Genomic DNA, 22,173 nt, shown 5'->3' on the forward strand with positions numbered 1-22,173 from the left:
CTATTGTGGCTTCTTTTTTTTTTATCTGTGACCTTATTTCTAAATTATTTTTATTTATTTTTCAATTTTACCTAAGCAATGCATTGTATTTCATTTTCGAATTGAGGTCCAAAAAATATTCCTTGTACAAGAAATGATATCAAAATATAAGTAGGTGAGTTGTAGTACAAAGTAGAATATTTTAAGGCATATATGCAGCTAAGGGCGCTTTTTCATTACACGACACGATAACGACAAAACGGATCCGATTGTCGGCGAACGACATAGGGTCAAGTAAAATACATGGTCAGCAACGGAGCGCTTTTTCACTCACCGATACGATAGCAATTATGTCGTATCCGACAAGACGATAACGTTTGTCGGAATCAAATGTCGGTTAGGCAAGAAAATTTCTCCTCAAATCGTGGCGATTTTATTAGTTGTTGTGTATCCTTCCTGTTTTATCTCCTCTTTTGATATCATTATTTTATTCTTTTAATCAATTTTAATATTTTATTAGATCATGTCAAATGTAAAATTCGAAAATAAAAGTTTTATATAATTTATTCTCATGTCTGGTTATAAATTTTTAATTTCATGAAGTTGCATTTTTTACATTATAATGAGGTTGAAAGACGTAAACAATCATAAAAGTTTCATTGGAAATTTTTATAAATTCATTATATGCTTTAATGAAGGGATGGTATTTTTTATAATAGTAATGGTTTGATAAAAAGGCAAATAAAGACCCTTATGTATTTCAAACGGAACTCGATCTAACTACTGGTTTATGCTTGATTGAATAATATAAAGTCTGTTCCCTGATTCAACTGAAACATTTTTTTGAAACATGATAGAACGGCTTCATAAGATAAATTTGATAAAACTCATTTAAAAAATCATCTAAAAAGATTATTCTAAATGAAACTAATATTTTAATTCGATTTGAAAAAAACGTTAATGCTTTAAAACATTTAAAGAATTTAAGTAATGTTAAGTGATTACAGACATAATTTTAAGTGTAGATTGGCGGCACTTAAAAACCGCCAAATCTGTTGCTGCTGTGGCGTTAATACGTAAGTACCATTTCGTGCACCCAAAAACGTTTCTGCACTGCTAGCTTTTTTCTTCTAAAATAAAGTAAGAAGTTTGAGACGACGATTATCATCCGGCATATTTAAAGTTTGCAGAAAAAAATCACAACAGAACACAAGCAACTGCTCACTTGTTGGGTCTTTGTGCCAACTAAATTAAATGAACACCAATTTACGATACTACCAATAATTTTATCAAAAAATAACATATTTTATTTCTTAAACATTTTAGAACACAACAACATTTATTATGTATCTAACTCCGTTGCCAAAACGAATTCAAAACTAAAACTTATAATTTTTCGAAACACGTTCAAATAAATTATTTAAATTTTATGTCTCTACACACTCAAGCTCAAAACATTGAATGAACAAGAATTTCTACTTCTCGGACTAACGATATCGGACAAGTGAGAAAACAGTTGCTTAAACGATCCGGCAACGACATTGTCGTTCACACATTTGTCGTCCGATTTTGTCGGTATCGTGTCGTGTAATGAAAAAGCGCCCTAAGGCCAAAGATCTTCACTTTGAAAATTTTTAAATAAGATAGTAATGTTTTCCTGTTTCATTGACAGTTTAGTCATTGACATTTTAATAAATAAATTAACGTTTTGTATTATGGGTGTAAAAATTATTTCTTGACACCATAATTATCTCACTTTTAACTTTAAATTCAGTTTAAAGTAGAACCTGGTTGCTTTCGTGCATAACAAACTATTTTTTCCTCTGTGAGAACTTGTGCAAATTTAAATTAATGTACCTTTAGTTAAATTGTTAAACTTCAATTAATTGTGATAAAGGTTTGTTTAAAGTGTCTTAAATAACTTCACAATTAATAGAAAATTATTCAGGTTATTCGATTCAATGATTACTAGACAGTCATCATATAGTATGAAAATATTAAATCATTGTTATTGAGGAAACATTAAATATAAAAATACTATTTATTAATACTATTTTAACTAATATAAATATTTTTTATATGAAAATACTTTTTATCTATTAATTGAATATGAAACATTAAATATTGTGGAACTTTCAGAAAAACTTAAATTAAAATTATTTAAACTTTGTTTTACTTACTCATGTGTATAATCATTCAATGTGAGTATATTTTCTTTCAGGAACTGAACTTCTGTATGACAGGGAATATCTAAGTACAGTTCGCAGTTTATTTTTAAATAGTGATTATGCTTCAGCATTAATTGATGGAAAAATTCAACTTCACATGGTAAGTTCGTATTGATACATTTCATCGAATTTATCCTTAATAATTTTCTCTCTGGTGAATTAAACCTCAATTAACTTTTGCATGCACTCAAAAATTCAATAGTGATTATAAATTAATATAAAATAAATTATGTTTTATTATGTATTAATTTTTTTAGGGCATAAGAAAATAAATATAAAAATTTGTAATTTATGGTTATTATGGTATTAAATATGTTTATATTTTGTAACTTTGTTTTAATTATTGTTGCAGTGTGAAAAGGTTTTTCTTATTGCAGTGTAAAATGTTGTTTTTCTTTTTGCAGTGTAAAATGTTATTAATCTTGTTGCAGTGTAAAATGAGCTATAATTGTTTATGTTTATGGTTTATCATTGTGTTTTTTAATGCAGTTTTTTTAATTTGCTACAGACTACTTATTGACTAAAAATTATGTCTATGCAATATCCTATAAGGTAACTAATAATCTATCTATGTTTTTCCTTCAATACAGAAAAGGCTATATATTAAATTATGTAGTTGCATTATTATAAGGCAAATAATTAACTAAAATTTTGATATTAAAGAGAGGAGTCAGATGTAAACTCTTATACTATTTTTTCATTTTCTTGGAGTTGTCATCATATAGAGATCATGATCAGAAATTCTTATGATCATTAAAACAAAATCTGCTTGAACAATTTAATATTTTTAAAAGTCAAAAAAGATTAATTACATTATAATTTTAAAAATTGGTTAAATTTGTTTATATAATGCCTCGGTAGTAGATGAGATGACCAAAAATGTGTTATAAAATTGCCTGCTGAAGGAGGAAAAAAAGTAAATAATTCTTTTTCCCTTTCAAATCTAAATTTCAACTGATTTCAAAACTTTTTAAACTGTAAATGAATTGTTCAAAGCCTGATTGTAATTCAGAACTCAATAATAATCTGGTCATATATTTAAATAGATAGATGAACCAAATGTTTCATGCATGGAGAGGGAATCAAGAATTTTTCCAGATCCAGACCAAAGAAATACTGTTATTACCTGCCATGCATTGACTAATGATTTTCTTGCATTTGGAACAGATGTAAGTTTTTTTTTTTTTTTAATTTAACTTTCAATAGCATTTGGACTAATACTATTTTATTATCATTTTTTCCCAAACATTTCCAATTAAATTTTATACCATTAACTTAAATTAGAAATGTTGGATAAAGTTTGGTTTGATTTAAAAAATATTAATTATGATATTTATTTAGTTTGAAATTAATGATAGTATTTAAGGTATTTCACTACTTAAAAATCTCTCGCAACCAGGTCAAAGAGTAGAGGGGAGTAAACAATCCATAGCTCATGGAGACTTCTGTCAAAGTCCACCGTAAAACTATTTCTGCTATCGTAACTAAAAAAATTATTTTTATCATGTGGTGATGCTGTCCCTGTTTAAAAGGCAATAAATTCCCAGAAAAAGATGAGAGGTCGTATCATAAAAAAAAACAAGATCTTCAGTCAATTACTTTCTCTGCACTGAGATGTACCCAACCTATGTGGAGATACAGGAGAATAGCAAAACTAGATAGAGACCAAATTCATTCAAAAACACCTTCCTTTTATTGAAGAACTATTCTAATTTTTCAACATCATTTTTTTAAGAGGCACTGGAATTATCATGAATACCATCATATATTTTAAATATAATCTTATTCCAGTTTAAATTATTATAAAGCGATTTGGTTGACGCTCAAAATTTTCTTTACCGTTAATTGTATAAAAATAAAAATGCCTATCAAAAATCTGAAAACTAATAACTGTTTAGATATCTTTAAAAAAATTGTTAATTGCAGAATAGTATTGGCATAATTTCGTGAAACAAGATTGATAGGGAATCTAAAATACTGCTCTTTTTCTATATCAAATTCTGCTTGGCTGATGGTCTTTTATTTTACATGTAACAAAAAATACTGCCATATCAAGTAATTCATCATCAGTTTATTTGTGTAAGTTAAATGAAAAGGATTAAAAGCATATTTAGAATTTCCCCTCCGCCCCTTTTCCCAGTTGAATTCAGTTGAGAGAGGAATGGCCTCTTAATGGTAGTGGTTAAAGCGCTGTACTGTCATTGCCTGTGTTCTATCTCGGTGAAGACCTAGCTTCAAATTGACTACCTAACTTCAGATTGAAAGATACCAGCTTGCCTGGAAAATAAAGGTGGCACTTTGCCACCATCATGCGATGAGTCTCAAAATTAAGAAGTCATTAAGCAAGTAACTATCGCTTACGTGCTGAGTCCAGCATCTAATACTATTAGTTGTTATAAACATTCTCTGCAGTAGGCTTAAATTTTAAATTTGAATATTATTTTGTACACAACAATCTTTCTTCGATAATTTTTTGTTTCAAATTGTTTCTTAAATATTTGCAGTTCTATAAGTTTTTTTAAAAAATTAATTTTGATTTTTAATTTTACGTAAGATAGAGGATTGCTATATTACTGATGTGACTCCATTAGTAAACTGTATTATATTGAATTTTATAAACTTTTCCAAGTCTTGTACGAAATTTTCCGATCAATAATTTGTGTGTTAAGGTATTATAAAGTATGCATGTTAAACCTTCACCCAGTAAACTTTTGTTTGTTACAAAATATAATATATAGTTTCATCACATTTTTGAATATGTTATATTTCTGATGAAATATTGCCCCGCATATCTAAAATATAACCTGAAATTTTGTCAAAATTTTCTTGCAAAACTTGGAGAATTTTATTAACAAACTGAGCAAGAACCCTGTAATTCACTCAGTGTCATAACAATTAGATGATGAAAACAATCATTTAACTTTTATAAGACATTTTTTTTTTACTTCTAAGGTTCTGTGACTCTTTAAATTAATCTGATTTTTCCTTTTTTTTTTTTTAGACTGGTTTAATCCATCTCTTTTCACTCATGGAATGGGAGTTTTGTGTGTCAGTACAGCATCCTCAAAACACAGGCGTTAAAGAACTCTATCCTGACTTTTCAGGAACTCGTTACCTTATAACAGATTCAAAGAATTCTGCCTACATTTACAATCCTGTAACTTTTGTTATATTTAATATTTTTGTCCAATTGTAATATTTAAATTTAATAATTTTATTTTATATTTTATGATATGATTATGGAGTAATGCTTGTTGATATTATGTATATTTGTTGTTGTTGTTTATTTACGTCGCACTAGAGCTACACAATGGGCTATTGGCAATGGTCTGGGAAACACCCCTGAGGATGATCCGAAAACATACCATCACAATTTTGATCCACTGCAGAGGGGATGGCACCCCTACTTCGGTAGCCTGACGACCTACACAAGAAGTTGAGCACTTTGCGGTAGAACAATTTAATGAGACCAATACCACACACCCTTTGTCCCTTCATAGACTGATTCAAGTGTTGACTCGCCCTCACACTGACCGTAGCCAGTGAGGCTTGACTTTGGTGTTCTACTGGGAACCGTGTCTTAACGATCAGTCCACTGCGGGATGATATTATGTGTAGAATCACTGAACTTGATGAATCTAATTAGTGAACATTGTTTGTTTAAAAAGTTTATTTTTTAATTGAATCTTGATTAAAAATCTTGAATCTTGATTACAAATAAAATCACTGAATTCAATTCAAAAAGGTATTTGTGACAGTAAGATATTCAACTTAAACTTTAAGTTTGTAAATGTAATTTTAAAACTGAATTAGAATATCTTAGTGCACATTTGAGATCAGTCGGGGCTCAAAGCGAACTCTGGCTTGTTTATTAAAAAGGATTTTGGGCGGGCTCAGACTCTTAATAAAATTTTCTAAACTTTTACTACTTTTAAACAAACGTTTCGTTCAGTTATTTAGTACATAAAATGTATAAGGTGTAAAAAGCCCTTCTTTTTACTGCTTTATTGGTTAAAATAAATTTCAGTTAATATGGTTTATGCACTCAGTTTGTTCAAGCATGCAAGAAATCGGAAGGGAACTATTGAGTATGAAGAAATTGAAGTTGTTTTATTAAGAGAAACTAGGAACAAGAATTGCAGTTCAGTATAAAAAGTCCTATTGTTTACTGTTATGGTTGTTAATGCAAATTACAGTTAACACTACAATTTTTTTGATGGCCTGTAGCTTTTATGAGTGCAATAACCATATACAAATATAATAAAAGTCCTCTCCCATGTGATAGAATGGGGAAAACTGCATGAACCTATTTTAAAAATTTCTTTTAATTTTCAACAACAATTCGTAAATCTGAACTTGGATTATTACACTTGTCCTCTCAATTATTATATTTTGTTGCTTGAATACTCATTCTGATAAATCTTATTGTATCTTTATTGTGAAATGAGTCACGCATACATTACCCATACATGGCCAATCACCTTACCCCATCTTTAGGGCTCTATCTTTTTACAGCCGTGATAGGAATGCCAAGAAATTTTAATCCTGGTCAGACGACATACTCATCGCCTGAACTGGTACATCTCTCTTCAAACTTCTACACCACAACCAACAAGAGGGCTTTCAGTCAAGACAAATTAAATTTTTCTGCGTATACATACTGTATACGTGCTGGTTGTTTTGTCGGCTGTCAGTTTGAACTCGCTACCCAAAGATACATACATGAGTTAACTCTGGATAATCAGGGAAGCTGTTAATGAGTATAGGGAAAAGTTGTGAGAAAAAGAAGTATTTTCACATATTTGGTTATTTGTGAAAACTCTGTAATGTTAATTTGTCAAATTTTCTATTCAAAAGGAGTAGGAAAAAATAGTTTTTTTACACCTTTTTTTAAAATAAAAATCTTACAGTGTTTAGTGATTCTGTTTTATTTTGCAGATGGAGAGTAATTTATTGAATGTACCTAAATTTTCTTCAAATGTTTCTAAACTTCTGTGGAACCAGTGTACAATCTATAAGGTAAATTTTATTAAATTCTTTTTTTTCTTACTTTTTTAGGTTCCTTTCTTTTAGATTAAAAAAAAACCATTGATTTGATTAATTACTTTTTTTCAGGGTATTTTTATTGCATTTGATGAAGAGAGAGCTAATACTTATCTTTACATCTGTGATAGTTTAGATGGTAAGTGATTTTTTTTTCTGCTCGCATTTGAATCAAAATAGAAGGAAACAAGAGTATCACATATGAAGATAGTTGCATTCTATAGTTTCAATACTTTAAATGCTATGCAAAAATTTATCTCTCTTTGATTCATTCACTTTTTTAGCGTTTTTTCTGCATTCTGTCCTACTTGGTGTTAAGAATGATGCTTATTAATAGCATCTAACAGTTGTATTCTCTAAATATTTTTGCTTCCATGTCTTGTGTTTTTTTTTTCTGTTTTGGCCTAATGTAACCATAGAGTAATAAATAAGAGGAGACGGCATGCCCGTACACTCGTGAAGCCTTAACCGCAACCGCGGCGCCATATTGGTACAACCAAAACACATCGAATTTCGTTGAACTAGAGCTGTATGTGTTTAAACATTCTTCAAACTGAGTTCTAAAATGTTCTAGAAGAGATTGTAGGTTTCTTTTAACAATTTTATATAATTTAAATTATTGTATTTATTAAAAGTAATTAAAATTTTTGGTTGTTTTATTTAATATAATTCCTTTAACATAACTCTCTTTCCTAAAAAGCAGGGTTCGCCAAGTGGGCCCACCTTGAAAAAACCCACTTGGAACGATAAGTAGGTTTTTTAAAAAATAAAATAAATTAATAATAATGTTTTTATTAAAAGTTAGTGTTGCACATTTATTTATATATCATTTATTATGCTGCATAAATTTGTCTGATTAAGTTTTTAATATTTGTAAAGTAAAAGAAACTCGAATCTTATAATTTTGTAGTACTATTGAAAACTTTAAGAGGGTTTTTTCAAAAAATAATATTTTAATGATATTAAATCAAATAGAAATTTAAATAATACAGTCTGAAAAGATCAATTTTTCAAATATAGTTGCATGCTTTACATATTAATAAACAGGTTATAATTATTAATTCATATGTTTAAAAAAATTGAAAAGAAACAATTTTTTTTTTTTTACTAAGGGATACATTAACAAATTTAAACAGTTTTATTTTCTGAATTTAAAAAAGTAAGCTAAAACTTTTTTAAGAGAACTTTTTAAAATTATTTATCTAAAAATGAAATCATTTTCTTAGGGTTAATTATTTGAAAAAAATGTGACAAGTACCTGATACTCTTTATAATTATATGTAATTTTAATTTCACTTTCTATTAATCTTATTATAAAAACATGGAAGACCATTAAATATTTATTTCAGTTTTTTATTAAAGTCAAATGTCAGATGAAACTTTAGTTTTTACTGATTATAAATATTTACAGATTATAATTTTATAATATATATATATGTGTGTATGTTTAATAAATATAGTAAATAAATGTTTGTAAAAACAAAAAGATTAATAAACTTGTTCCTTTTACACTACTGCATTTATATTTTACAATGCATGAGTTAAAAATTGTGAAACATTAATAATATGTACTTAACACTAAAAAAGATTCAAACATATATTAGTGATAATGCGTTATTTAAACTTAATATAAAACACATATAACAAAATTTAAATAACTTTTTGGATTTATTTCTATTTTTAAGCTTATACGACACTTTTTAATAAATAAAAATATTTACACAGTAAAACTTAAAGTGTATGAGCACTAAATGAAAAAACCCAATTTTCCCCGGTTTTTTTTTTTAATAAAACCCAGGCGGGTTGGGTTTTTTCAAACCCTGCTAAAATCAGCAAGTAATTATAGCAAGTAATACTCATTGTACTTTCAAAGTGTTGACATTTAAATCTTGTACTTTGCTGGATTTCTATGTGCCTTAAAAAGGCTTTAGTATTCATTTTATCTTTTAAAGTTCCTTAAAAGCCTTAAAATTTGTTTCATCTGAGCCTCCACCTTCCTCTACTAACGTCTCAATTGCTGTGTCAAAGCTTTAATTTATTATAGAGCATTCATTATAGATAATAATGCCTGGGCATTTATTATAGAGCATTTATTTGCTCACCACTTCATGTATTTTGTGAATGAGATGGAGCATTTCATGAGTGGAGTTTAAACCTCAATTGGGAAATAAATATTCCTATATATTAAATACTCTGGGCATTTACCTTTAAAAATAAATACACAGTTATTTTACGTTGTTATTTGTAAATTACAGTTTTGTACACTTCATATGAAGTGCTTTGCAAAAGAAAAATAAATTAGACTTCTCTGCTTAGTAATAAACAGTAGGTTATGGACTAGTTTTATTACCCAAGTGTTTACTCAAATGGCTTAATGTTGATTATTGCTATTCTTTTAGCACAAACCAATATTTTTCCCTTTAAATATTCTAACTTTTAAAGCAAAATTCCGTTTCATATTATTTTATTTGTATTTAAAATAGTGTGATTTTAATGTGATATTCTTTAAATAAATTTTTAATTGGAAAGCTGCCCCCTTAAATAACAATAATATATTACTTTTAATGCATAGATAAAATATAAAGGAACCTAAGTTCCCGAAAACTGCTGTAAAGTTCTTTTTTTAATTCAGTTGTAAAATAGAGCTATCTTAAAACATTATTTTTTGGGAAGAAGAAAAGAAACTAATATTGAAAAATTGAATGAAAAAAGGTGTTATGTATTAATAACAAAACTATTTCAATCTCGTTTTCGAAATTTTCCAATCATAAGAGAAAAGATCAAAAACAACCTAACTCTTCCTCTTGAAACCTGAGCGGCTCCGCGAAGTTTCTGGTTATACCAACATGGCCGCCGCTCCTTGACAGTTACTTCACTCGCGCCAACAGGGAAGGGAAGGAATGCCCACTCCTTCTTATTTATAACTCTATGAATGTAACATGGACATATAGACATAATGGTTTGCTTTGCATTTGGCCATTGTAGCCCTTTACCCATTCATCATGAAATTCAAGAACTTGAGGTATAGAAGTCCTTAAGGGAGCATCAAATGAAATAATAGTGCGAAGAAGTGAGCATTTTGTTCAGTAAAAGTCCAAAGGACAAATTGAAGGTTTGGAAAAGCATAGGGATGATGAAGAAAAATTGCTGTACTTAGTTAAAAAAAAAAACATCTCGCAGTTTAAGTGATTATTTTTCACAATGGAGAAGTTAGCATCACTAGACGCCACTACTTACTTGAACCTATAGGCTGACAGCAAAACTTAGCTTCACAAGTGACCCCTACTCGCAGTAACTGCTATGAACGAATGGGGTCACAAGTGACAGCAAGTTTAAATGCTACTACCGAATACCGCCACAAAAATCACATTCTTTGGTCAATTCACTTCAACAATTCTTTTCTGACAATTTAAGCTGTGTTTTCACTTTATCCGGCCCTGAAAACCACATCATCTTGAATTTCAGTCAGAAAAATTTTCATCAATTAATAACATCCTGCAGTCCCCAATACTTGTGACATAAACACACGAAAGAGGAAGGATCATATGGACAGCATGATGAGGCTCTTCTGATGCCCAAATACATCATCCTCAGAAAGATTGCGCGAGCCGCCAACTCAGCGAGAGAGCAAAGCACAACTGGTTCTGAAGGGAAAATGGCAAATTAAGAATGCAACACAACTTCCTCTTCTCTTACATCATCATTTGTATTCTATTGAGTGCTTTATTTTTTTTTTCATTTAGAAGTGTGGTTTACATGTTAAGTTACTGTAATCATTATAAAATTTTCAGTTATGAAAAATGCATTAGAAATGAAAAAAATAGTTGCAATTTTTAATTTTAAAACTTCAGTGAGAAAAAAAAATTACACCTTTCAAGAAATGCTTTTTAGCTTAGCATCTTTTTTTAAAGCTTCGACTACAATATTTTAATCTGTATTTATAATTTTGTTGATGTTTAAAATTTTCCAATGCTGCTACATTGTGTGAAAATATTGTTTTTATAGAGTAACTTGTAAACATTTACAATATTTTATCACTCACGTATAAAATATAATATATTTAAATTTAATTTCTAATAATGTGAGTTATTTTCTTATATTACTAAACTTTTTGTTGTTTACATATTTCTCTCTCTCTCTCTCTCTCACTTATTTTACACATTGGTGTAATTTTTTTTAAACAATTCTTTGTTAAACTTATGCATAAAATATTTCCTTAAAACTAGCAATAGTGGTAAATGTAGATTATATATATATATTATTATAAATATTTAATGCACAGATATTTTTGAGTGTTATATTTTAAGAAAAAATTTATTTTTAGGGAGTAAAGTTGAACATTTAAATTCTTTTGCAAGAAATGATTTGGTTCCAGCTCTGTTTGTGGAAGATGAATTGATATCTTTGACTCCAACTGGTAAAACATCTGCTATGCCCGTACCTGGACATCATTTGGATGCATATCATTATGGCCATGATCCAATCCAAGTAAGCAATGTTCTAGATTTATGATATTATATTATTAATAATAAATAATTAATACTGATAATAAAACAAATAATTTTAAGAAATGTGTGAAGAAAGAATTAAGACATGAAAATATAAGTACACACTAAGAAAAGTAAAGCTGCAAATTATAATTTTTATTCATTTTTGTACACATCAATTTGCTAATTTTGATCCTCTTTTATTTTATTTTCTTGTAATGTATGTTTAATAATTTTATTTTATTGATTTCAGTTCTGTTTTAGATTTTTTTTCAAGCAGTGCACTACTGAATGTATTTACACTAGATATATTTTTAAAAGGAGCTTTTTTATTTATTTTTAAAATTTATAAAATACAAGGGGAACCTGTCCTTAGGAAATGTGACTCTCAATAAATTCTAAACTTCTAAAGAAACACATTGCTATTTTCTGTGAAACCTGGTAGAATAAAATTGATATTAAAGATGTGTTTATTTCTTTTACAATCATTTTGTGATCCAATTTGCACTATTGAGATATGAAATTTTTTGTTGAAAATAAAGGTGTAAAGTGATGAATGGTGAATAATGGTGAAAGAATGCACTCATCAAATGTTATCTTGAATGATTTTGCAATAACCTACAGAAATTAAATTCAAGGAAATGGGGGAATAGAAGAGTAGATATTAAAAAAATTATTTATCTAATACTGGGTGCATAGCTTTTTTAAAGGTGCTTATTTTCGTTTTTTAAAAGCCCTTAAAGGTGCTTTTTTCATTGGGTGTTTTTAAAAAGTGCTTAGTTTTCCCATTTTCAAAATGAGATTTTTCCTTTACTATGTTGATTTTAGCTGCAAATTATGCAGAAAGCTGCAGTTCACATTTTTCTATTCAACGTTTTCACAATTCATTCAACCCCAATCTATTTCGGCGTATTGTCAGTCTATAGTGTATGAAAACGCCATTCGCTTTATATGATTCAAAACGTCATGATTTTTAATAATTTTCAAAAACAATGCCAAAAGTTTTTTTCTTTTGGCATGATAGTTAAAACAAGATGAAACCGTCAATTGTCAAAAACTTTCCAATCCTGCACAATTATGATATTTTTTTTAAGTGCTTAAAAATATCTTTTGAGGGCTTGAAAAGTGCTTAAAGGGTGTTTACTTTTTGTTGAATAATTTGGCTATGCACCCTGTAATAAATAAGAGAAATTTTAAAAAAATTATTGAATTGAAGTCAAGTTAAGTTTAAAATTTTTAGTTTAGAAAAAACCTCAGACTCATGAGTCAAACACTAATATGTATTTCTACATATTTGAATAGAATGTAAGCTGAGCTGTAAAAATAATTTTTAAAAACAGAAAATGTTAAAATTAAGCAATGAGTCAAAATTTGGATTTAAATTATTAGAAATCATCAAAATAAAAAGACATTGTTACCCTATCCATGTTGAATAAATTTTACCTACTTAAGAATTTAAGGTGTTAAGATTTGTAAATAATTTATTATCATTTATACATACACTATTATATTTTTAAAATTATTATTGTAATATTTTTTAAATAATAAATAAACATTTTGTCTGTGGATGCATAAAAATTATTTAGAACATTTTCTTACCTTTTCAGTCATTTAAAAATTTGAGATAAAGTATGATTTCACTTAATCGAAGGGATTGCTTTTAGCAATTTTGGTAATGAATTACGAAAATATTTTTTCTTTCCATTGTATCGACCACCATTGTTTTAAAATTTCTTTCAATGAATTAATAATTTTAAATTGATGCAATTATGCAATGGATCTCAGTTCAAAGAAAAACGCTATTGCCTTATTGAAAAGGAAATTATAATTTTAAGGAATAAACAGTAAAAAAAAAAATTTCAGTTTGAAGGAAAATACTTTTTCTTAAAATAGTCTAAATCAATGTTCTTGAAAATTTAATGAACTAAACTTAATAGAGTACCAGACAAGTCAAAGACAAAATGATTTAATATTATTGATTTTTAAATACTTTGAATCGAATATAGTATTTTGTTATTTACAAAAGAAAAATCGCTGTAAAACATTAAAATTGAATCAAAGTTTAATTTTTTTAAATCACTAAACATGTATAAAAAAATTTTAAAAAATTCACTTGAAAATTTTTAATGAAAAGAATTGTAGATTTAATAAGATTATCATATATATTTCATGTATACTTGAAAATAAGATGTTTGGGTTCCCAAATTAGATTATTTCAATTGAAAAATATGTCTCATAGTCGTACAATATCTGCAAAATATTTTTTAAATTAATATATAACCGTGAAAACTTAATAAATTCATTTGTAAAATTCATTAAATTAAAAAAAAATCTTGTGAAAAGAGCTTTTACTGTGCCCTTTTTTATGGGAATTATGATTTATTGTATATTTTAAAATTATCTTTTTTAAGTTACAGAAATAGATTATTTTAATTAAATATGTTTTATAATTGCAGGTTGAAAACATTTTTCAATCAGCACTGAAGTTAAAAAGGTTTGTGAAGTTATTCTGAATTGACGAGCTTAGTAGAAGATATCTAGAGATTGCGTATAAAAACAGATTTCTTCTACTAAGTTCTTCAACTGAATTTTTCAATCTGAAGTTTTCATATCATGTACAGAAAATAAAGTATTTAAATTTTCTTTTTAAGGTTTGATCAAGCTTATACTTTAGCTTCAATGCTGAAGTCCGACAAACATTGGAATGAATTAGCCAATATAGCCTTGTACAATCTAGAAGTTGAAAAAGGTTGAGACAATTTCGTTTCCTTATTTATTCTTATTTTACTGAAAATTTTGAATAGTTTTGAAGTAAGTGATTAACTGTAAATTTTGTAACTACATCAAGTGTTCAATACTGTAAACTAAATCATTCAACTATATGAAACAATTTATGTAATAAATCTTGCTAAAATAATTAGTTTGCAGAGATTTTTAGTTTTAAATTTGAAAAATTTTAATATCTGAAATCAAAAAAAATTTTAATTCAGAAAATTAATTGCTAATAAGTTTAATTAGTGAAAGTATTTTTTCTAAGATAAGTTTAAGCAACCTAATTCTTTTAAATTAAGTTTAGATTCGGTTCAATTTCAAATTTAGTTATGTATTAATACTATAAATTTCTGAAATTCACATTTATATTTGCATTGATTGAATTGTAAAAATATTATTTTTAGAATGTTAATTTTAATAGTAAAAATAACTGTCAGTAACAGAAAGTTTTATTATCTTATTACATTATCTATGGTTAGTTTAAATATAATGCTTTGTTTTAATAGCTGCTAGGATATTTCAAAAACTTGGGAATAGCAGTAAAGTTTTCGTATTAGATGAAATAAAGGTAAGATTTCTTCTGTTATATTTTATTTTAATTTTAATATTTAATGTATTAATTTTTATTTCCACTTATTTTATTTATAGTGAAAAATAGTATGATGTTTCATTGTTCATGATACTGCTATTTATATAAAAATATTTTAAATTTCTTGTTAATTATGTCTTAAAATCATAAGGTTTGAATTTTACTCAATTTGTGCAGTAAAATGTTAATAATAAAAAATTTTGATATGGTGTGACACCTGACAGTTCAGAGTTACTAAAAGTTTAGCGCTACCCAAAAAATCAATATATTTTAATTATTGAGTCATTCCGTAATGATGCGATTTTCCATCTTAGAAATCAAATCTTGCAATTTACTGGCATTGGACCTTTTCTTTTCTTTTTTCTGAAAAAAGTCTAAGGCTTTTGTCAAAAAATCAATAATCTCCCAGGCCTTTAAGAAGGAAATATAGAGTTTTATCATTAAAATTTAGATATATTTATGCAAAATGTTGATAGAAATTTTTTCAGAAGAGTTTGTGTCGGCGAAGCAGTAATATATGTGTGGAATAGTACTATAACCAATGTTATACTACATATGTTACTAATGTTATACTACACCAGTTATACTATTATATTCATAACGCTATATTGTACATTTTGCTTATTTATTTTTTATATTTTAGTTTAAATTGTATACTTTATATTTGTTTATTTAGGAATCAATAAACAAATTCACTATTTTTAATTAAAAACTTGTGTTTTCTGCAAAAAATTACTTTTTGCATTTATTTTGAGGCACCTTTCATAACTTATATGACAACAAACAAATCATTTATCCTCTAAATTATTATCCATAGGCATGTTGCTTAATTATTGTTTTTATTAGTGTGTCCAACATTTGATATTTTTGAAAAAAATGTATTGCTATTTAACTTCTTATTCCATAATGCAATGCTTATGTTAATGATCCAAGTTAGTATGGCACATCATAAACCACTGGTGGTAATCAAGAGTTTGCTTTATAATACATATTTTTTTATATGTATCCTGTGTGAGTTCTACATGCTTGAGTTTGTTTTTCAGGAAGTGGAAGACACAAAGCTTCTGTCTGGTCACATTGCTGAGTTTTTCTTCAAAAATTATGAACTGGCCCAAAGCTTATATTTAATGTCTTCCAAACCGTCTGCTGCTTTAGAAATGAGAAAGAATCTTTTCCAGTGGGAATCTGCCTTAAAGTTGGCTGTTACTTTGAATCCAGTGGAGGTGCCTTTAATATCTAAAGAATATGCTGAGCAATTGGAATTTACGTCAGTCTCTTCTTACTGTATTTCATTTAAAGTTTTTTTTGTGTTACATGATTTGCATGTGTTACATTGCATATTCTATGTTAATTTTTTTATGTGTTCATACATTTTATTATTCATAAAATGTAAATTTTCAAATGCAATAAAAAATTCTATTAGTGCTTAAAAACTACTTTTAAAGTCTACTTTTACTCTGTAAATTAAGAACATATATATATATATATATATATTTATATTATGTTAAATATAAAGGTATGGCTTAAGTAAGGTAATCTTAAATTTCCTTAAAATATAGATAAGTGATAAAATGTACTATTTGAAGTCTTTTAAGATGTTAAAATTTTACAGCAATGTCTTGAATTCCCTAACCTGGCAAAATTCAGTTAGATGAATGTTTAGTTACAAAGAGTGAAGTCTACAAATGTTATGAGTTAATGGTTATCTATATTTATTATAAAAATTAAAGTTTTTATGCATCTAGATTTCGAAATAATATTAATATTGTAGCCATTTCTTTTCTTTTAACTATAGTTTTTTTTTAATTTTTTTCATAGTATATGTAATTACAATAAATTTAATATTACAAATAAATTTATGTCATACAGGAATATAAACTAAAACTAAACTCAGCGGCGCGACAGCCCATAGAGGGCCAGGGCCTACTGTGCCCATCTCAGTTTTCTTGACCTTCGGGCTCTGGGGTGCAGGGGCAGATGTTCCGGTTAGGTGGTCAGCCGAACGCGAAACCCCCAGTGTTTAGTTCCCAAGCATGCTTGGTACTCATTTATCGACCCACTGAAGGGATGAAAGGCTGAGTCATCCTTGCCCGGCCAGAGGATACAGGAATATAAACTTACTCAGTTTTATGAGGATATAAAAAATTAAACTGTTAAATAAATTTTGAAAATTTTAAGTTATTATTCACTCTTTTATTATGAAATTTTTTATTTAGACTTTTAATTAAAAAAATCTTTGTACTCTGAAAGTTGAATTTAATTTTTAGGGGTGATATTACAAATGCTTTGCATCATTATGAAAAAGGACTCCAGATTAATTCAGATGATGACTATTTGGTTTGTATAATTGTAGTACTCTGATTATAATGCATGTACTGAATTTAGTATTTTTGATCTTAAAATTATTTTTTCTAGGTCAGTCATCAAACTTTAGTTTGCAAAGCTGGCATTGCTCGAACGTCTATTCGCTCTAGTGATTATAGAAGGTAACTTTTCTTTTTCTGCGATTTTAACAGATTTTTATAATTTATTGATATTAATTAGCACGTTTGGATTTATTGTTATCAATGCGAACTTCTTAAACCAAAAATATTGTATTTTATAGGATTTTGTGAAAACAATTATTTTTTTAGTATATCAATCTTTATGTTTTCTGTTCAACATGCAGTTGACTTATTTCCATGTTAAATTGAACACACAAACGATTAAATTTCATATTGTAACTATAGACTCATATGCTGAACCTGGCCTTTGTAAATATAAAATACCTCCATGGGAAAACAGATTATAAATTTGAGTACCATGGTTCTTAAATTAGGGGCTTGATATCTCATGGTTATCCTCTCATGTATCACAAATGAGGTGTTTATTCATCAGAACTAATTCAAGTATATTATGTATATTATTTAGTGATTTTTTTCCCAATAATTGATCTATTAGGTCGAGGTTGTTCTGATACTTGTTCTTGTCTTCTGAGTTAGGTTCAAAATTCCTACAAGGGGATGAAATATTAATGCAATATATTCAATTCTTTATGGGGTTTTGGCACTTTGTAAATACAGATAGATTGATCAATAAATATATTTAGTATGCAACATGTATACAGCATTAGAGATAGATTTGTGTATTTGATTTTGACCTTCCAAGAACTGAGCGCAGTGGCTTTTGATATTGGAAAGCCTCTAACAGAAAATTCGGAAAGATGGCTGGAACAAACGCTCATATATAATTAAAAAAGGTATTAATTATATATTTTAATTTTTTTTTCATTGAATACAGTATAAAGTCTAAAAATATCTGGCTAACAAAAGCATGAATAAAAAAATAGAACAAGATGAATTAAAAATAAAAGCAGGAGACAACTTATGGAACATCTGTTTTGTTAGTTAGTTGTTGATTTTTGATGAGATAATTTTTGGTTTTTGTTTTTGAATTTAAGGTTTATACTAACCCATTACAGGTATTTTAATTTTGTTTAGTTTATGTGTGGTTGTCAAATAAATGCATTTTTATAAAAAAGATCTGTTTCTTCAATATAGCTTACAACAGTGCTTTTAAACTCTTATTCAATTTATCCTTACAAAAAAAATATAATAATGTGTTGTAAAAATTAAGAGTTTTCTTAATGCATGCATGTTATGTATATTATTTTAGCTTTACTTAAATAAAAATTAAGTTAATCTAAATTAACAATCAAATTATTTATCGAATTAAAAATTATTCAAGGTAACAATGAATAATTTATTGTAAAGTAAACAGTATATAATAGTCATAAGTAGTTCCTCTATTTTGTAATTATTACTACCTATTAGTGACTCTTTTAACTATAAAATATTTAACTCCAATATTGTTTGTGTACTCAAATTAATTCCTTTATTTATTTTTTGTTCTTAAACAAGGGCATATTTCTTGTAAGATATTGTATTTACAAAAGAAAATTAGTAATTTTAATGTGCAGTTTCAAATTTTCATTTTAAGATGCATAATGTCTAATTCAATAATTGTTTTATGTGTACTAGTCTATGTATTTCCATAAGTTTAAGTTTTAGTCATTCAGTGTTAAAATATTTCTAAAAATATTTATAATTCATTCCAAAGAGACTTAATAAATTTCTATTCTTCAGAGGTATTGCAATAGCAGAAGAAATTGATGATCCAGTTTTATATCAAGAGTGTGCCAACATCTTGGAAGAAATGAAAGTGAGAAATTTTTTTTAACCTTTGGTTATAATATATAATTCAATAAAATAATACTAATAAAATTTTGTTTTATAATTATTAAAGAACTATCAGTTTATTTTTCATTAGATTTCTTATATTTCTTAAAGAACTTGTAAAAATTTTTACAATAAAATAAGCATTTTGCCATTTTTGAATTTTACTAATTCTTATTATGCAACTATATAATGTACTTTTTTATAGATTTTTTGGTTAATTTGAAATTCTTCACATTGTTTTGTTTAGTCAAGGATTAGTTTCAGCAAGCATTGTTTCTTTACTAAAAATGAAACTAATGGGTTGAAATATTTGTTCATGAAAAAACTTCTATCAATAGCAATTAACACTCAGTTTTAAACTTTTTTTTAAGTAAATAATGCATTGTTTTTAAAATCACTATGAGTACACCTCATTAAATACTTTAACATAATAAAATAGTGTCTAAAATTTTCAATATAATAAAATAGTGTCTGGACCACTCTAACTGCTCCAGTTTGTCTCAGGAACCAAGGCTTAGCTAACAATGACATTATTTAGATGGTAATTTCTTCCTCCCTTATAAAAATTTTTAATATATTTTTTGTGGTTTTGAAACCATTTCATGATTTTTCCAATCTTTCTATCTTCTGTACTGGAAAGCATTTTGAGTATAATTACTCTCATTAGCACTCTAGCCAGCTCATAACACACACATGTGTAGTTTTGAAATTAGTGCAAATTTTGATTTTTAATGTAGACAGTAAGAGAGGTAGATGTCTGTGGTTTCGTGTCAAGTATGTAACTTATTATACATATTTTGTGCAAATATTAAATAGTTAATTGCAATTGAAATGTAAAATTTTATTTACTACAGTTTTGTGTTTCTTTGAATTATTACTTTGTAAAATCTATTCACGTTAATTTTAAAATGTAGCAACAAAAGAGAAACTATTTGAGATCAGATACTCCGTAAATTAGGCTATGATTTGTTTTGTGAAAAAAAATTTATGTTGGTTTTGGCTTGTAAGGAACAGTCTTGGTTCCCCTCCTAGTGACTTAACTTTCAACTTGATTAGAATTTATTTTTTGTTTTTATCATTAAATTAAAATTGTAATGATTACTGACTTAATAATTGAGCCGAGCTTATGTTCCATAATTTTCTTTAAAAAAAAGTTTTTAATAAAAATGAGATCAATCAATTATTATTTATCTGCAAATTCTATGGGAAAATTTGTTTTCAAACTGAAACTCGTAACTCATTATATAATTCCCATCAAACATTTTAGTATGAGCAAGCAAGAACTGTAGAACTTTAATACTATATTTTGCAAAAATCATTCCAGCTATCTTTTCTATTTTTTTCCCACATAAAACTAGAATTTGTTAATAGCACTATTTGTTTCCATTGTCCTTGATATAATATAAAAGTTTAGTGTTGTGTAGCCAATCCTGGAATCAATTCCAATAAACTCTACAACAAACCTAATTCAATTCTTAAGAACATGTTTATGATGATGCCTATATTTTCTCAAATTTCACTGAGCTAATTTGTTATTTTTTTAATAGAAATTTTTTTTTAATTTTGGTGACTATAGCCAGCAATAAAATCATAGTGCTTGATTTTTAAAGTTATATTTTACAGGAATTGTGTATTCATTGAAATAACTTGCCTATTCAGCTTTTTCATGGTGCGTAGCATTTTTAAAAAGTACTTAAAGGTGCTTATTTTCGTTTTTTAAAAGCCGTTAAAGGTGCTTTTTTTCATTGGGTGTTTTTAAAAAGTACTTAATTTTCCTTTTTCCAACATGGATTTTTTTTCTATACCATGTGAAATTGTTCAACGTTTTCACAATTCCTTCAACCACAATCGATTTCGGCGTACCGTTGGTCATAGCGTATGAAAGCTACTTACATGTTTGATGAAATACTTGCAAGTCTGCAGTATTGAGCTGGGTTCGGTGAGATTATTGCACTCTCATGTGCAACTCTGCTGCATTTTGCAAGATATTCTCAATTTGAGGCTTCATTTTCCACCCTCTCATATCAAACCGAAAAATCTCTAGGTCATTTTATAATGGCTAATATGATCAAGAAAAAGACTTCTTTGCTAGAAACTGGTTATTTTATCATGATTATGTGAAGTCTTTGAAAATTATTTTGCATTTTGTTAATGTATATAGTACTTAAAAATAATTTTTGAGTGCTTAAAAAGTACTTAAAAGGTGCTTATTTTTGTTAAAAAAATTTAGCTACGCACCCTGTTTTTGCTGCTTATAGCTTCATTATATTATTACAGCTCCTTCACTATTTTTAATTGAATGCACCTAAAATAAATGGTTTATAAAAATTTATTGCTTTAGGAAAATTTTCTAAATATTCATAGGATAACAGATTGAGAAAAAATCAAACCCACTTAATGCGAATAATACATATATAATTTTTTTTAATGAAATAACACTAATAATCATTTACGAGTGTAAATATTTCAAACTGTATAGTGTCTTTTATTACATTCAGCTTACATCTGATGCTGCTTCACTGTATGAAAAAGGAGGCTGTATCGACAATGCTGCTACTCTGTACATAAAACAAAGGAATTGGTAGGTATAAAATAGGTAATTAAAACTTTCATATTTTAAAAGAATTGAAGAATTTCATGGATTTTTTTTTAATTTAGGAAAAAAGTAAAGGAGCTTTTACCTTCTGTGTCCTCGCCTAAAATCCACGCCCAATACGCTAAAGCTCAAGATGCAGAAGGAAATTATGCAGAAGCCGCCCGTGCTTTTGAAAATGCATTTGAATATGCTGATGCTATAAGGTATTTTTCTCAGATTTTGTTTTCCTTCAAATAAATTAACTTTCATTTTATTCAACGTT

The 22,173-nt window shown here is 27.4% G+C and overlaps 1 protein-coding gene across 1 annotated transcript in view; it reads left to right on the forward strand.

Moving 5' to 3' along the window:
* Positions 1-22,173, forward strand: part of Oseg6 (intraflagellar transport protein Oseg6) — a 55,858-nt gene that overhangs the window by 18,655 nt on the left and 15,030 nt on the right. Inside the window, exons 12-26 of the mRNA XM_043042070.3 lie at positions 2,201-2,307; positions 3,254-3,376; positions 5,209-5,364; positions 7,146-7,226; positions 7,323-7,389; positions 11,575-11,738; positions 14,194-14,231; positions 14,389-14,486; positions 15,016-15,077; positions 16,142-16,365; positions 17,366-17,435; positions 17,514-17,584; positions 19,223-19,298; positions 21,814-21,896; positions 21,974-22,114. Coding sequence (XP_042898004.2) covers positions 2,201-2,307; positions 3,254-3,376; positions 5,209-5,364; positions 7,146-7,226; positions 7,323-7,389; positions 11,575-11,738; positions 14,194-14,231; positions 14,389-14,486; positions 15,016-15,077; positions 16,142-16,365; positions 17,366-17,435; positions 17,514-17,584; positions 19,223-19,298; positions 21,814-21,896; positions 21,974-22,114 — 1,561 coding nt within the window. The remainder of the gene's footprint in view (positions 1-2,200; positions 2,308-3,253; positions 3,377-5,208; positions 5,365-7,145; positions 7,227-7,322; positions 7,390-11,574; positions 11,739-14,193; positions 14,232-14,388; positions 14,487-15,015; positions 15,078-16,141; positions 16,366-17,365; positions 17,436-17,513; positions 17,585-19,222; positions 19,299-21,813; positions 21,897-21,973; positions 22,115-22,173) is intronic.

Source organism: Parasteatoda tepidariorum, chromosome 6 (assembly GCF_982258835.1).
Source record: "Parasteatoda tepidariorum strain Cologne lab strain chromosome 6, Ptep-v5.0, whole genome shotgun sequence".
In the NCBI taxonomy this organism is placed as follows: Eukaryota; Metazoa; Arthropoda; class Arachnida; order Araneae; family Theridiidae; genus Parasteatoda; species Parasteatoda tepidariorum.